We start from the raw sequence: 16,444 nt of genomic DNA, 5'->3' as shown, positions 1-16,444 counted from the left end.
CCAACCCCCACCGCAGCCCGGGCCCTGCCCCCACCACCCAGACCTCACCCTGCCCTCCCGCAGACCCGGGCCCTCAGCCCCCTCCCGGCCCTGCTCTGCGGCCCCAGGCCCCACCTTCCCCGGGGGGGAAGCCCTCAGCGTCCTGCTCTCCCAGGCTGGCGAAGCCAAGTCCGCCCGCCTTCTCATCACTCATCGCTCCGGAGTTGGGGGCCAGCCTTTTTTTTTTTTTACAAAAAATATTGAGAAAAGAAGCTCCCAAGAGCCCCTTGTTGAGCAGCAGGGAACTTTCCAGCATGACGCAAACAGTCACCTCCGTGTTGTCCCCTACAGCGGCCCTCGCCGTGTGGGGCTCTCCCAGCCGCCCTGGGGATGCAGCTCACGGGACCGGGAAACTGAACTTGTCATTTCACTTCATTTTAATTCATTAGTTTTAAAAAGTAGACAGCCATGGGTGACCGGTGACAACCACATCACACAGCACGGTGCTGGGGCCCCGTTCTCGCCGCACGGCCCTCCTGGTGCCTGGCCCTGTCCTGCCTGCATAGGGCAGTGTCGCTCCTGCCTCAGGGCCACCTCCCGGCGGTGACGGTGACGGCAGCGCTCCGGGTCCCGCCCATCGCATCCCACCAAGAAAAAGCCCCTCCGTCCAAGAGCCACATTATCCTCGCCCTTTATTCCAGCATCCCCCGCAGCTCCAATATGTACAGACTTTATTTATACAGAGATAATATACACCATATATACGTATTTATATATATTCACACACCAGCCCGCACGCTCTCCCCCAGGAGGGGTGCGGGGCTGCCTCGGGGCCCCGCTCGGCCCGGGCGGGGGGCGCGGGGCTTCCAGGCAGTTGTGAGGTTTTGTGTTTTGTTTTCGAAAAGGCCATTTCCTCCAGGGGAGTCTTTCCTCTCCACCAACCTAGACCCCTTCCCCAAACACTCTAAAAAAATTTTTTTTTCCCTAAAAAAGAAGAGGTTTTTCTCTGCTCTGCCAAGACAGCTACTGGAGACCCAGGGCCATCCTCGTGGCCCCGTGCGGGTCCCTGGAAGGTGACTCCACCCGCACTCCCTGGGGGACCCTGGACGGCCGAAGGGCAGCGGTGGGCCGATGGCCCGAGAGCCTGAGAGCCCCGAATGGCTGCAGCCGTGCCCCTGGGTGGGGGGCCGTGCCCCTGGGTGGGGGCTATAGCGTCAAGGGCACCTGCCAGATGAGGAGGGTGCTGTCCGTCTCCCCGCACGGGGCCGGCCTCCCACCAACGCCCGAGGCGCTGCCGAAGTTCCGGTAGCCCTGGCCGCCAGAGATGATAGCCACGGAGCAGATCTCCTTGCGATGGGCGTCGCGGGCGCAGGGCCGGCTGCGCACCCAGACGTCGGGGTCGTCAGCCATCTCGTAGATGGAGCCGTCCTCCTCGCTGTGCTCCAGGGCCGAGCTGTCAGCGGGCGCGGGCTCCCGCACAGAGAGCAGCGGGCCCGGGAGGTGGGCCGTGGAGCGCAGGCGGTACTGCAGAAGGATGCCCTTCTTGCGGGTCAGCTCCCGGCCCACGTGGCTCGGGGGCGCGGGCGCTGGCTCGGGAGCCTGCCCGTCCGGCTTGTCCTCCAGGCCCTCGGCCTCTTCCTGGTCACTCCGCAGGATGTCCAGGGCCAAGATGCTGGTAGCCACAGCCAGGAAGGTCACAGGCCCACAGTGACCGTTGAGGGAGACCATGCCTTTCCCTGCAGGAACGGGGGAAGGGAGAAGGGGCCCGAAGGTCCAGAGCTTTACGTGAGGCACACACACATCTCTGGGAGAACTTTCTGGTCGTGGGTTTGCTTGTTTGCTTGTTTGTTTGTGGTAACTGCAATCTACCTTGGAACCTTGCCAGAGAGCCCCGGGTCTGGGGTGGGGCTCTCCCAAATGTTCCAGGGCCTCTTCCTCTGCAGCGGGGGGGCAGGAGTGACCTCACAGACCACTCCAGGGAAGCTCAGGGTGAAAGCGCCTGCAGCTCCCTGCCTTTCCCAAGCCATCGCCTCCACCTGGAGTCCCTTTGCCGCCCACGTGATTCGGTGACTCGTCCTTGGAAACCTGGCTCCAGCTCCCCCACAGCACATCCTTCTGGAATTCTCCCCTGGAGAGCTGACTGCTCCTGCCTCTGAGCCGCAGTCCCCAGGCCGCCCACCTCCGCACCTGCCACCCTGGACTACAGCTGCCCTCAGCAGACGGCCGCGCTGTGGGGGCAGGGGCTCCGCCTGGCACAGGCCCGCGACCCCAGGACCCAGCCTGGGAAGGACAACACAACCTAGCTGATGAAAGCGGGAAATCCCAGAATTGAGAAAGAGAGACTTCTTTAGCAGAGAGCTCAAGATCTGGCCGGCGCTGGCCTACCGTCAGGGCTCCTCCCCCAACTCACCCCTGCTCTCCGCAGCTTTGTCGCCACTCTCTGAGAAGAGGCAGAGACAGGCCCAGGGCCCTGGGGTCCTCCCGACCCTGCCCTCACTCGCCTGGGCCCCAGTGCCACAAGTCAGACCAGACCCACCCCCAATCCGTGCACATACGTCTGCACATGGCCCCCACCCCAAGGGCCCTCAGGTATGTCTGCCTCTGGAGCCCGGACATTCTGCAGCTGCTGGGGGGAGGGGAGCAGGAGGGGCCTGGCAGAGTCTCTGCCATCAACCAATCAGGGGTCTCAGCCTTTCCTCAAATCATCCAGCCAATATGCATTGCTGTGCCCATTGGCCAGGCTGGGAAATGGGAGACTCAGAAAGAAGGTGGGAGACTGTGGGAAATAGCCCTGACACATCTGGGCCTGATTCACCATCCCACCCGCCCCCGGCCCCGCCCCCGGCCCTGCCCTCTGCAGCAGACTCCCAGAACCTCACCTGTGATCTTGGGGATGCCTTCCAGCCGAGGCACGGGCAGCAGGACGATGACACCCTGGTCAGTGCCCACCCAGAGCAGGCCCTGGCAGATCAGGAGGCTGGTGACGCACAGGTGCTTCTGGCCTGCGGAGAGAGAGGCCAGTGTGAGCAGCACACCGTCCCGGGGGCAGCAGTGGGTTCCAGGCCGCCCCAAACTGAAGAAATGGTACAGTCCAGGCTCCGCCCGTGAGATGAGGAGAAGCTGCATGGGGCGTGGTTCAGACCCGGGGCTTGGGAGGCTGACCGGGCTGGGGGTCCCGCTCCTGGATCCTCGAACCAGCGCTCCCCTCACCCAGCCTCGGTTTCCCCCCATGTAACTTGGGGCTGCGGCAAGGATTCAGTGGGGCAAAGACACAGGGCATGGTGCTGGCCCCTGTCTGCTCCTGCACAGAGGGGCTGGGTCCTCTGGCACAAAGGGCAGACCCAGGCGGCCCACATCAGGGCCACAACCAGCTACCTGGGCAGTAGGGCCAGGGAGGCTGGGAAGGTGCGGGTTTTAGGACGGGGAGGATGCTGGTACAGGCGGATGCATGGAGAGGCGCCGGGGTAGATCCAAGAAGCAGGGGAAATCGGCGAACTGTCACAGCCCCTGAACTTCCAGCCTGGGCTTCACACTTGCCCAGGTGGGCCCTTCCTCCGGGGAGGCCTCAGCGTGCCCTGCAGTCCCCGGGCCCGAGAGCGAAATGGACAGCTCAGTGCCAGGAACGAGCATGTTTTTGATGTCGGCCCAGATTATTCTTGTGGGCTACCCCTGGGTGCTGTCTCTCCACGGCAGCAGAACGCGATGGCAGGGAGGGTCGCACTGCTTGTTACAGGGAGGAAGAACAGCGCGGGCTACACGGCAGCAGCCGGAGCAGGGCTCCAGGCCCAGAGGCACGTTCAGACCCAGCTCTGCCACTTCCTGGCTCCGTGACCCAGGGCCAGTCCCTACACCTCCCCACGCCACGGTGTCCTCGCTTGCCAGAGCGGACGACAAGCACATCCGTGGTGGCCTTGCCCTGAGGATGGAATGAGTCGATGAATGTCAGTCGCTGGAGCCAGGGCCGGGCCCCCGGTGTGTGCAGGCGGGCGCTGTCTGCCTCTGCCGTCGCCGCTCCACCGCTTACAGTTCCGGTCAGTGAGCGCGGGCGCGAGGCGGAGGCTGGGGACAGACCCCCGCCGTCGCAGAGGGCTGTCTTCTCGCTCGCTCGCTCTCGCCTGGATCCTTCCGCCCCGCCGAGAGGGGCTCGCTCTCCCCTCAAAGGAAATTCCAACTCCCGCCACGTATCCCGGCAATACCAACACCACGTGATGTGGAAATGACACTGAGAGCCCCGGTCCCCACCCTGGGCGGCATCGGGGCCACAGGAGGGGTGACCACCCAGGGCCAACCCCGAGGGCTGAGGCCTCCCACCTGTGCTTCCAGCAAGTCCCCAGGTGGCACCGATGCGGCCGGTCTGGGACCGCACTTTGAGAAAAACCCTGCTTTGGAGTGTCGGCAGCGGCCCTGGGCTCGCGCTGATCTGAGACCTGAGCAGAAGCCCAGGCAGGAGACAGCATGCGCAAAGGCCCTGTGACAGGAATGAGCTCAGCGGGTGGGTGGAGCCAACGGAGGCCAGGGCAGCCTGGGGAACGAGCGCAAGCTCGAGGGGACGGAGGGAGGCCAGGAGGGCGGACGGGTCAGGGGAAGGGCTGTGACTGTTCATTCTGAGCATGACGAGAAGCTACCGGAAGGTCTAAGCAGATGAGCAAGAGACTCATCTTAGAGGAGCCTTTTAGCAGTGTGACGGGGGAGGGGGGAGGGGCAAGGTGGTGGGGGCAAGGTGGGGGCGGCCAGGACGCAGGGGTGGCAAGGAGAAGATGAGAGGCCAGCGGGTTCGAGGTCTGTTCTGAAGCAGAACGACAGGCCCTTTGCAGACCAGAGCAGGACGAGAGGAAAGGAGAGGAATCAAGGACGACTCCGAGGGTTTTATCTCCCGGCAGCCGGGGACACGGCAGTGCCATGGACTGAGATGGGGGGAGGCGCAGGCTTGGGGTGGAAGGCCAAGTTCGCTACCAGACATGTGTGAGAGGCGCAGCCGACCGCCAAGCACAGCTGTCAGCAGGCAGCGGATGCACGAGTCTGGAGACACGACGCGAACACAGAAGGTCATGTTCCTAGTGTTGATTCCACGGAGAAATGCAAACCACATGGCGGGGGTGGGGGGTGGGGGAGCCAGCTCGTCACTCGACAACGAACCATTTCATGAGCAGCGGCAGCGGCGGGTCGTGGAGCCGGGACTCTGCCCCACACCTGTGTCGCTGCGGACGGTGCAGGCTCCCAACCACTAGGACACCTCCTGGTGCGGCACGGTGGCCCTGCCGGCCCTCGGGAAACCACAGCCAGCGGCTCAGGCCACGAGCTCCCTCTCCTCTCCTGCTGTCTTCCCTCCCGGCCCCGGCCAAGGTCTACAACTGCCCTCTCCTGCCCTTTGCTTCAAGACTGTCTGCCCTCACGCGGAAGCTTCGCGAGGGCGGGCACTTGTCCGTGTGCTTGGAGTCACGCCCCGGCCCCCTGGCGGACACTCAAACAGTGTCTGTGAGCAAAGGAGCGAGCAGAGGGGGGCAGAACGTAAAGAAGGACACGGGCGTGGATGTCACTTGCTAACCGTTTGAATTAATAAGTCACTTTCACTGATCGATGGATATTACAAATCTACCTTGCTCCGTTTTATGATTATTAGAATATGTACAGTACAGACGAGATAGAATATATATACACAGTTGAGCACAGCTCTTAGCCCTCGTATACAATCAATAAATGGAGACTATTAGGCTAACAGCTGTAATTATTAAAAGGACCTAGACTCTCATGTCTTAAGACCGGCTCCACCAGAGCCATAAACCCGCAACAACAATCAAGGCAAGGGAGGGAACAGCGACAAATTCTTCATCTCGATCGCCTCACCCACTTTTCCAGAGCCCCGGGGGGCCCTGGAGACCGGGAGGAGACCACTTCCCGGTGACCCTGCGTCCCCGCGCCCCCCGCCCCTCCACCGCCGGCCGGGCGAACCCCCGCAAGCCAGAGGCAGGCAGCCAACAACCCCGAAAGAGATGCCGGGCCTGAGAAATGGCTTCATCGTCGTCAGACCTCATTCCTGGACCCTCCCTCCTCCCGCCTCCGCCCAGAGGAACGGAGCGAGGCTCTTCGCAAACAGTCCGAGAGACGGGGGAAAAAAATTCTAATGGTGGATAAATATTTTATCACAGAGACTTAATGCGGCGGCAGTGTTCAACTCACCCAAGCCATCTATCTGGAGATATACAACTTTAAAAAGCTCAGGCTCTCGGAGAACATTTTATTAATGACCTGTCTGGTTAAGAGGAGGAGGGAGTTCAGGTTCAAAAACGCATTAATACCAGCCGGGCACACGCGTGGGAGACAGGGGTCGGGGGAAGGGAGCGCGATAAATTTTTAACGTTCCCTTAAAAAAAAAAAAAAAACCCACGTTTAAAGGAGGAACAAATTTTTACTAATTATGCAATTATTTCATTCGCTGGCGTGGGGGAAGAAAAATACTCCAAAGCCTTTTTAAAATATTTCCAATCAAGAATTTCAAGGGCCCTGCCCTGCTGTTCTCTGGCTGAGGCACAAGGTGGGGGCGGTTTGAGGCCGCCCTCTGCCTGAGGCTAGCCCCGGCCCAGCTCCCCACCACCACCACCCTCCCACTTGGGTGTGGGGTGCCCTAGCTCCCTGCTGTGGCTGATTGGGGACAGTCAGGCCTGGGGGTGAAGGCCCAGGGCGGTAAGTCCTGGGGGCCCCCGGGAAGCCCTGCACTCAGACCCCAGCCTCTGCCCCAGACGTGCCCGGGGCCAGCCCCAAAGAGCCCCGGTGAGCAGAGGGGCGGCTTCTGCCTGCGCTGCTGTAGCTGACTCAGAGGGCGGGGCCTGAGCAAGGAGCCCCTCCGGAGATGAGTGGCTGGAAAGGGCCCGTGTGACGAGGGGCGGGGTGACGAGGGGCGGGAATGGCCAAGGAGACTCGATGGCAGTGCACACAGTGCCATCGGGACCGGAGACGCCCTCGAGCCAGGGACCACTCTGCCTCAGGCCCACGCCTCCCGGAGAGGCAGGGGCTGGGGACAAGAGACGTCCCCCACTTGCCCCCAGTCACGGGGCTGGACGGTGGCACAGCCAGGTCCCCAGCGGGGCTGCCCCTTCCAGGCCCTGGTCTGCCCTACACGGCCCGGCCAGGCTCTGACTCTAACCTCGGCCCCTAGTTGTAGAGAGGGGGAAACTGAGGCCCAGGGAGGGGACGCTGCACGATACACGCGTGAGAGAGAGTGACGATTCATGTGCTGGCTCCAGCCTCGCCGGCAGCGGGACCGCGGGCCGATGAACCTGCTGGGCCTCAGTTTACCTGGCCCGGAAATAACCATCACGCTGATGAATGAACGCTCCTCCCCCTGAACGGGGAGCTGCACAGAGCCAGTCGGTCGGGGGCGTGAAGACGCCTGCGAACACACGCAGTGAGTCAGCGCTGGGCTGGAGGGAGCTGCCGTCTCTCCGCCTGCGGCCGGGGCTGGCCGCACACCCGGCCGCTGGCCGCGGGACAGCCGTGACCCTTCCTCTCCCTCCCCTCTCCCCCACTGATGAGGCCGCGACCAGAAAGGCCCATAAGATTCCCCATGTCTCTCCTTGAGCCACTAACTTGGAATAATTTCGCTATCAGCGTGAACATGGGACTATTTTTGTGATGTAGAGACACATTTATCGTAGTTAAAATGGATTTGCTGTGTATAATGGCTGAATCCTATGAAATACAATAAAACTAAAGCTGCAAAAAAGAAAAAGAAAGAAAGAAAAGACCCATAACGCAGGTCCCACAGGCCCCGGCCACTCCCCAGGGAACATGTTAGGGAGGTATTTCTTCTCCCCGTGTACCTACCACGCCCAACACCTGGGCAAGGTGTCTTCCCACGCCTGGTGGCATCTACCAGGAGCCAGGACCACCTCTGGTCCCACAGAGGGACCAGCGGCTCCGGGAGGCCAACAGGCCTGCCCCAGACCCAGCAGTGGCCCGGCCAGGACTCTGGCCGCCTCTGAGGGCCTCCCTTCCCCCTTGACTCACAGTGGGCCTCTGAGGTGAGTCTGACCTTTTGTGACTCCCAGTCCAGCCTCGGGCTGGCTGCGTGACCCCAGACCAGTCTCCTGACCCGGCCGAACAAACCTCGGCGTCTGCACCTGCCTGGCAGGGCCAAGCCCCACCACTCGGGGTTAAGGTGAAATGAGGTCCTGCAGGCAAAGCGCTTGGGACCCAGCTCACCGTGGGGCGCTCGGCAGGGCGGTAGGTACCCTGCAACATCGCCGCTTGTTGTTGACCTTGCTGTTAGTAACCACCAGACCCTGTGGCCACAAGCCCAGACTCCGGGACAGTCCTGACCAGCCGGGAGGGAGCAGGAGCCAGGGTGACTTCCAGGTGCCCCATCTGGAGTTAGGGACCAGGCCTCCGGGGTAAGACAGAGGCCCCACGGCCCCCAAAGTGCTGGCTGGCGTGCCTGCCCTTGACCCAGCCACACAGCCCAGGGAGGCCAGCCCCCTGGCTGGGCCCACGGTGTCCCTGGTTCTGGGGCCCTTCAGCTCCCCCAGCTGCTGCCACCAGTCCAGCCTGCGGTGCTTACACGAGACAGAGCTTCTCTGTCTCCCGAGACCAGCCGGGGGTCAGTCTGTCTGGTGGAAGATGGGCGAAGCAGGGAGGCAAGGCCAGCTGATGCCCGCTGGCTCCGGGGACTGCTCTGAGGCCAGCTGGGGACAGGAGGAGGCCCTGAGCAGGTGTCCACCCGGACTCGCCCAGCGCAGCCTGCAGGGGTCTGGGCAGCAGCACGGGCAGCAGATGGGAAGGGAGACACCCGGGGCGAGTTCCACCGAGGCCTCAGACAGACACAGGGCACGGGCGGGCGTCAGGTGGGCTCCGACCTAGTCTTCTCTGCCGCGTCTCACAAACAGCCACGCGGGAGGCAGCACAGGCCCCACGGGGAAGCCGTCCGAGCCCTTGGACCTCCCCCGCCCTCCAAACCCCAGCTAATGAACTAAAAGGGACAGTTGCCTTTCTTAGAAAAACCTCTAAGTAAGAGCCCCTTGCTTGGCCCTCTCTCTTTCCCTTCACCTCCTCCTGAAGGTGATGAGGGGGACCTGGGTTTTTTTGTCAATCTGAGGAGTGGCCGGTGGGGTGGAGACAGGCCTGGGCTCCCACCCACAGGGGCTTTCTGGTGGCTGCGTGACTGGGGAAAGCCCACGAGGCTCGGGACCTCACTTCCCGGGAGCCTGAACCCACTGAGCTGCAGGGTGAGCGGGGCGCGCAGTGACGGCGAGAAGGGCTTTGAAATGACAGGCCTGGGGTTGAATTCTAGACCCACCACTTTCCCCCCAGAGGCCCGGCTTTCAAGGCCGACCCAAGGCTGCCGCCAGGGTCAAGGACATGGGCCAGATAGGACGCACCTCCGCCTGGCCGTGGCAAGCGCTCCACAAATGCCAGCCTCCTCCCTCCCCCCCCGCAGGCCCAGGGTAGCCGGGACAGCGCCCCCGCAGCCGCCTCACCTGGCAGGAGGAAGGTGGTCCTGGTGGCGATGTTGATCTCCTGCAGGTGCTCCAGCGTCTCCGTGTGGAAGAGGCGGATGGAGGAGCCGGAGGAGAAGGCCATCCAGACACCGCTGCCCGCCTTCACCATGTGTGTCACGCTCACGGCCTCGTCCTGGTGCGCCTCGAAGCTTTGCTGCAACACAGGGTGGGGGGTGTTGGTGTTGGTGTTGGTGTTGGTGTTGGTGCTGGGCCGGGCCTGCCAAGCACCTGGCGGCCACACCGGGACGGGTCGAGGCCAGAAGGAAACCAGAAGGAAACCGCAGAAGCCCCGCAGTGCGTGTCAGTGACTGTGTAACCGGCAGGGGCGTCCTGGTGGGTCGTGTCAGCCAATTCCCGTGGTGTAAACACTGCTAACCGGGCCGACCTCAGGCTACCCGCACGGCAGCCCTGAACAAGGAGCACAGAGAGATGCACGCACTCGCGGCTCGTGGGAGCGGACAGGACCGGGCTCCAGCACGCCTCCGGGACAGCAAGGAAAGACGGAGCCAGAAGTCAGAGGGGGAAGTAGCCACCTATGCCTTACAGGAAGTGCGGAGGCAGCCAACGTAGCAGCTGGGGAGGAAGGCGGGTGCTGTGAGCCAGACCCCCCTCTTTCACGGCAGGAGACGCCCCCGAACGTCCGAAGTGGATAACCCAGGAGCCAGCCAGCGAGCAGACACGTTCGAGTCCCGAGGAAAAGTGCCAGCGCGTCAAAAACAGAAGCAGGTGGAAAGTATTTTCTCCCAGGAAGTGGGACCGCGGAGGAACCAGTCTATGCTATTTGATTTTCTAAGTAGGTGTATGTATAATTTTGATCTTTAAAAAAAAAAGGAACTCTTTTTAAAGAGAGAAGACAGTCAGCACTCCCATCCACGGCAGAATGAAGTCCAAGTTCTTAAACTCGGCATTCCAGGCCCACCTCTGCCTCCGCTCCCCCCGGCAGGCTCCCTGCACCCCAGGCCACCCAAAGCCTGCGCCCCAGGGACTCTCAGGACAGAGCATGTGACCACAACTCTCCCCTCGGGAGGACCTGTGTGCTACATGCCCTCCTGGGAACAGCCTCTCAGCTTCGGAAGACTCCCCCTTGGGGTGACGTCCCTCTCCCATGAGGCACCCCCCCGCCGCCCTTGCACCGGACTTCCTCCTGCACGCCGTCCTCCGCTGCCCCGCCAGGTGCCACCTGCACCACCGCGGCTCTGCCCAGCGCCTCCCACCCTGGACCGTGAGCTCCGGCCACAGACACCGAGCCTCAGGCCCTGCCATCCCCCAGCTCAGCACGGCAACACGTGGCCACAGAGCGAACGGACGGGCCCTGGAGTCCCATTGGCGACACTGAGTTGTCACTCGGATGTAAACAAGTCCCACACAGTGAACTGGAAACGACCTGAATACTCGGTCACAGGGGACAGTCGGGTCCCTGACGAATCTACTCGATGGGCTGTCCCACACCCGTTCAGAGGCGTTCACAGCACAGAGACTGCGGGGAGAACACGGGGACATGTGAATGTTACAGCGGTAAGTGCAGACAACCGGGGGGAGGAAGCAGTGCGGTGGGAGGACCATGACCGCCGAGGGCCGGTCCAGGGCCAGTGCCAGCTGAGTGTCCCTTCCACTCCCGTCGCCTCCACTTTGTCTGTAAAGAGCACGGAAGCCCGAAGCTGCAGGAGGGTGTTGGACGGCACGTGCATTTGATACCGGATCTGCTGTCGAGTCTCATCTCTCAGTCACTGCACAGGCCTGGCCGCGCCTCCCCGTGTGTAAGCGGAAGTTGCCACAAGGGTCATGCGGACCTGGGTCGGGGCGGCTCGGCCCAGGCCCCGCTCCCGGCACGGCCTCATTCACCCGTCAGGGGCTCCTGGGCTCCTGCTCTGTGCCTGCCTGGGTCTGGGTGCTGGGCAGACAGGAATGAACGGGAGTCCGAGGGGCCCGCTCTCGTGAAGTGTGTGTTCCCAGGGCAGAGACGACGGAAACGCAAAAACAGATAAAGGTTACTCCGAACAGTGGTAACCCCTGCCCAGGAGTGGGTGGCCAGGGAAGGTTCCTCGAGGAGGCAGCATTTAATCAGAGACACGGGAAATGGGAAGGAATGGGCCCCGGGGTAGTGGGGTGGGGAGGGGAGAGCATTCCAGGCAGAGGGCACAGCAGGGGCAAAGGCCCTGGGGCAGGGATGAGCTTGCCGTGTTTGAGGAGAAACAGAACGGTGGCCAGCGCTGGGGGCACGGCGGGAAGACAGAGGCGGGGGAGGCGGGCAGAGGCCAGGCCACCGCGGGCCCCCTTGCAGGGCACAGCCAGGAGTCTGGTGGTGTGCGAGCGCTGGAGGGGGCTGAGCTGGTGAGCGGCAAGGTGGGGTTTCCCTCTGAGAGAAGCTCGTGCATCAGCTGCGTGTGGCAGGAGGCTGGAGTCCCGGCCCCCGCGGGAGCTCAGTGAACAGACGTGGCAGTGACCCGCTGCAGAGCCACTCGGGCCACAGCCTCAGCCCCGAGTCCATCCTGACTCCAGGCGCCGAGAGGTTCCCCACAGAGATAAAGACACAGCTGGCGGTGGTAGGGCGTCTTCCACCGAAGCCCAAGCCAATGAGCTTGAATCTCATTCCCGATCCAAACGCAGGGCCCAGGAGGGCAAGACTTTGAGATGGCCAATGAAACTGCTTTCTCTAAGCCAGTCCCTGATGGCTGCGCTCCGGCTCCGCGGCCGAGGGCTGGTGCGGGAGGCCCGAGGGCAGGGGCAGCCGAGAAGCCGAAGACCCCCAGAGGAGGGCGGGGAGAGGAGGAGAGGTGTCCTGCTCTGAGGAGACAGGGCCTTGCCAGTCTCCCCGTGCTGGGGGGGGGACCCCGAGAGCAGCAGTGGTAGCTGCTCTCAGACAGGAAGTTCACCAAGGACAGGAGCACAGGTCCCCATCAAAGTGGGGGTTCCTCGGGGGCGAGGAGGGGGTCTCCCATCAAGGCTGAGCATTCTCAGAGGGCAGGGAGCTATTTCCACCCTCAGATTGGGGGCTCAGACTAGGAGCTCCGGGTGAGGGGGGGTCACTGTCCCTCCTTCCTTAGCTCCCCACCCCCACCGCAGTGAAGGCCCAGGTGCTGGAGGCCCAGCCAGGGAGCCTCTGGAATTTGGGGGGACCGTGGAACACCTCACAGCCTCCACAAAGCCAGGCCCCACCCATGCAGGGCTGGGGGAAGGGCAGAACTTCCATTTTTCTTGCCTTTCGCCCTAAATCTGCTGCCCGCAGCCTGGGCAGTGCTGGCTCCCAGTTCTCTCTCTTTTTTCCTTTTCATCGAATTTATTGGGGTGACACTGGTTAATATAGTCATAGAGGTTTCAGGCATGCAGTTCTATAAAACACCACCTGTACACTGCACTGTGTGCTCACCACCCCCAGTCACGTCCCCCCCATCACCACGTGCCCCCCTTTCCCTCCGGCCTCACCATCGCGTCCTCTGTGTCTGAGGGGGTTTCTTCTTAATCCCTTCCCCCTGTTTCACACCCCACCCCCCCCAACAAAGTTCTCTTTTCTTGAGAGGCTGGTCCCCCAAGGAAACCCTGGTTGGGGGGGGGGTGTCATCTCCCTCCACCAGCCTGCACTGGGGACAGCCCTCCTGAGGGCCCCCCGCAGGCGGGCACCTGGTCCAAACAGGACCCCTCCCTCCCGAGGGGCCTTGCCAGGAAAGGCCCGACAACAACGAGGAACCACCAGCCCCATCACAGAGGGGACCCTGCAGCCGGGCCCGGCTTCCCAGAGGGCCCGCCCTCCGCAAACAGACGGACAAGCGGACGGGGAGCGGGGCGGAGGGGCGCGAGGCACGCTTCATCCACCTGTTCCCAAAGGCAGCTCGCACGTGCGTGCACGAGGGCACGAGCACACACGCCGCCGGGAAGGTGAGTGTGTGCTCGCAAGCGTGCATCCAGATTCCTGCCGGGCTCCCGCAGAAAAGGAGTATTTCTGCCTCTGAAATAGCCAAACGGCCCCGGAACGGAGAGGCCCGGGACCGCAGAAAGCTGCACCTGAATTTGCAGCCTGCCAGCCCTGCGTGCTGCTGTCGGAATCTAATTAAAAGAGAAGTCGGCGGTGGAAATCCAGACTCATTTCTCCAGAGGCGTAACAAGTCTGTCTCCCGGCCTGAAGGGCTTTGCACAAGGCCTGCGTGAGCCCGCCAGGCCCAGCGGAGAGGCGGGCGGGGGAAGGGCGAGAGTGCACGGAAACGGCGGCGCAGCAGCCCCCGCCCCTCGTACGTCCCTCAGTTCCCTCCGGAGCACACAGTGAGCTGTGCGGCTGGTCGCACCGCGCCCAGGGGCAGCCGGGGCTGCGCCGCTCTGCCGCCTGCCTCCACCCCGAGTGCCGCGCTCGGTGTCCTCGGCCCACACCGGGCACCTGGTGGGTGGGTCACTGCTCCTGCCCGTGGTGCCCGGGACTCCCGAGACCTGGCTCCCGTGAGCAGACTCCCGGCATGAGGAGGGGTCCTGGGCAGCCAGGAGGGAACTGCGGGACGAGGGGTGGGGGCTGCTGCGTTGTGGTTTCCGTGCACCCTTGCCCTCCCCCCTGGGGTGTGCACTGGCCCGGGGGCATCTCATGAATGGCCAGCGGGGCTGGCTGCCCATCCCACTCTCCTTTCCACCCAACTAGGGCCGGTGGGAGCACTGCCCATCTGGCACCCCACCCCAGGTCAGGGCCCCCCATATCTCGCCTCCAGATGCCTCCTCTCATTGCTGGGTGGTCTTGGGGGTCCAGGAGTGGGGGGGCCCACCTTACCCTCTAAGGGGCCTCTAACCTGCTTGTGCCCGAGAAAGGGCCACCGGCCACCAGCCTAATCCCGCCCGTCCTCTGGGCTCTGAAAGGCCCGGTGCTTCCTGCCCCCTCGGCCCCTAGGGTCCTGGCATGACTGTCTACTGGCAGCTTACCCTGCAGCAAGAGCTGCTGACACTCTGGGCTGGGGGGCTGCAAACAACAACCCTCGGGCGACACCAGCCTGCCGCTGTTTCGGTGAATCGAGCTTCATTGGAACATGGCCACGTCCACGTGGAAAAGGGGCCGTTCAAGTGGCCTGGGAACTCAGCACCCTGGCCACACACCCTCGGTCCCTGCCTAAGGACAGCAGGTCTGCGAAGAAATCCTAAACTCGACCTAGCAGGCTTGGGGAGGGTGGAGAGACGGGCACAGCTCCCCTAAAACCATGTGGGGTGGCGGAGGTACACTGAGGTTGTTCCTGGCGACCAGGGTTCACACAGGGAGAAAGGAATCGAGTATGAAGTGACAGAGGTCAAGTTCTGCGATCTCGGTACGGACTTCCTACTTTCCTCCTGGCTCTGTGCACTGGGAGGGTCTGGAAGAAGTGGCACCCCGGTCTCGGGAGGCGCCCCAGATCTTGATTTACACGTGCCATCCCCATGCGCCGGAACCAGCCAGGGCATTCCGGAGAAATGGCTGACCGGGCTGGGGCGGTAGCCGCTGAGCCTAGAACTGGTCCCGACGCAGAAAAGCAAGGAAGCGTTCGAAGAACAACAGGGGGGTGTCCAGAGGACCCGGAGTCGATACCGAGGGGTTCCCATTGGCCAAGTTTGAGACAATTCGGGCATTTAGAGTAACAACGAGAGTCTGGGACTACAGCACCCTGGACTCGAAAAGATCCCGTGAATTTGCAGCGGTAGTTGAGGGGGAGGAGAACTCTTTAAATAATGAAAGTTTGCTGAGGAACAGGATAGTCACAAATTCCCCAAGAATCAGCGGCAGGACACTCAGTAGTCGTTATGACAGGAATCTGGCACCTGTACGACAGGGACGCCCAGAGGGCCCCCCTGAACCCAGAGACCAAGGACAGGGCCAGCCCGCACGTTCCGCCGCCGCCGCCGCGGGTGACGCAACAGACAGTCCCCTCTGGCCGAGAACCTGGCCAGACGCTCAGATCGCATCAGAAGGAAACAACTGGGCAACCCCAGACTGCGGGACTTTTTAGAAGTCCACCTCTCTCTCTCTCTCTGTCTCTCTCTCTCTCTCTCTCTCCCTCCCCCCCTCACACACACACACGAGCGGAGGGATTATTCCAGATCAAAGGGAGACTGAAGAGACAGGACACCCAAGTGCAACGTGTGGTCTCGGCTGGGGCCTGGGTGGGGCTGGGGGCGCTGTGAAAGGTATTTCGGGGACACCTGGGGACACGTGCCTGTGGACAGCACACTGATGCTAAGTTTCTGGGCACAAGAAAGGCCAATGAGGTTATCACGTGGGGCAGCCACGCTGAAGTCTCTGGATGTGAAGGGTAACGATGTCTACAGCGGACTTTTAAATGGTTTACCCCTCCCCCTCCAAAAAAAGGGTGTGTGCATTTGTATAACATTGGGGGGTGCAGAGAATTCATGGCAAAACATTAACAGACGGTTTACCAGGTGAAGAATGTATGTGTGTTCGCTGTACTACTCTATCAGCGCTCCTATCGTTTTAAATACTTCAAAGTCAAAAGCTGGGGGGAGAAACGCTGGTAGCCAGAGAGGGCCTGCGTCTCCTCTCGCACCTGTCGAGGGTGGGTGCGCGGAGGCTCCAGGGAGGGGATGGCGCCCCGGCTGCCTCGGGGGCTGGCCGAGGGAGCCGAGGAGGACCAGGGGTCCAGCGCCCGCTCCCGGCGCCCGCACAGAGGCCTTCGGTTGAGCGACGCTGCCCCAAATGGTGCTGACGCAGCCCAACCTCCAGCCGTACAATATTTATGTGCCTCCAGGTGACGCCTCTGTGCTTGGCTTCTACAAATTCCCGGGTGAGCAGCTCAGCATTCAAAGTCATTAAGGCGAAGATGACACCAAGGAGCTGGGAAGGAGCGCTGGGCCTTGGGGGGCCGGGAGCTGCCGAGGCAAAGGTGGAGGGCTGGCAGCCACGGCCTGCTGGCACCCGCTGGGCGCCAAGCGCTCCCAGGCCACAGTGTCCATCCTCGCCGAGACCCTTCTGAAAGAGGAGGAGCCCGCCCAGGAGGGGGACTTGACGAGACCCACCGGGC

General features: G+C 62.5%; 1 protein-coding gene across 8 annotated transcripts in view; it reads right to left on the bottom strand.

Annotated features, from left to right (window-relative positions):
• Positions 1 to 654: 654 nt before the first annotated feature.
• The window catches only part of ARHGEF10L (Rho guanine nucleotide exchange factor 10 like), a 152,931-nt gene continuing 137,141 nt past the window's right edge, over positions 655 to 16,444 (bottom strand). For all 8 annotated transcript variants that reach the window (XM_045859792.1, XM_045859790.1, XM_045859797.1 and 5 more), the window contains 3 exons: positions 9,450 to 9,624; positions 2,859 to 2,981; positions 655 to 1,715 (listed from right to left, as the gene is read on the bottom strand). In XM_045859792.1, coding sequence (XP_045715748.1) covers positions 1,186 to 1,715; positions 2,859 to 2,981; positions 9,450 to 9,624 — 828 coding nt within the window. In that variant the 3' untranslated portion in view covers positions 655 to 1,185. The remainder of the gene's footprint in view (positions 1,716 to 2,858; positions 2,982 to 9,449; positions 9,625 to 16,444) is intronic.

Source organism: Phyllostomus hastatus, unplaced genomic scaffold, assembly GCF_019186645.2.
Source record: "Phyllostomus hastatus isolate PE091 unplaced genomic scaffold, TTU_PhHast_1.1 phas_scaffold_182, whole genome shotgun sequence".
Lineage (NCBI taxonomy): Eukaryota > Metazoa > Chordata > Mammalia > Chiroptera > Phyllostomidae > Phyllostomus > Phyllostomus hastatus.
Note: the sequence above shows the minus strand (reverse complement) of the source record. Positions and strands in the feature narration are given on the sequence as shown.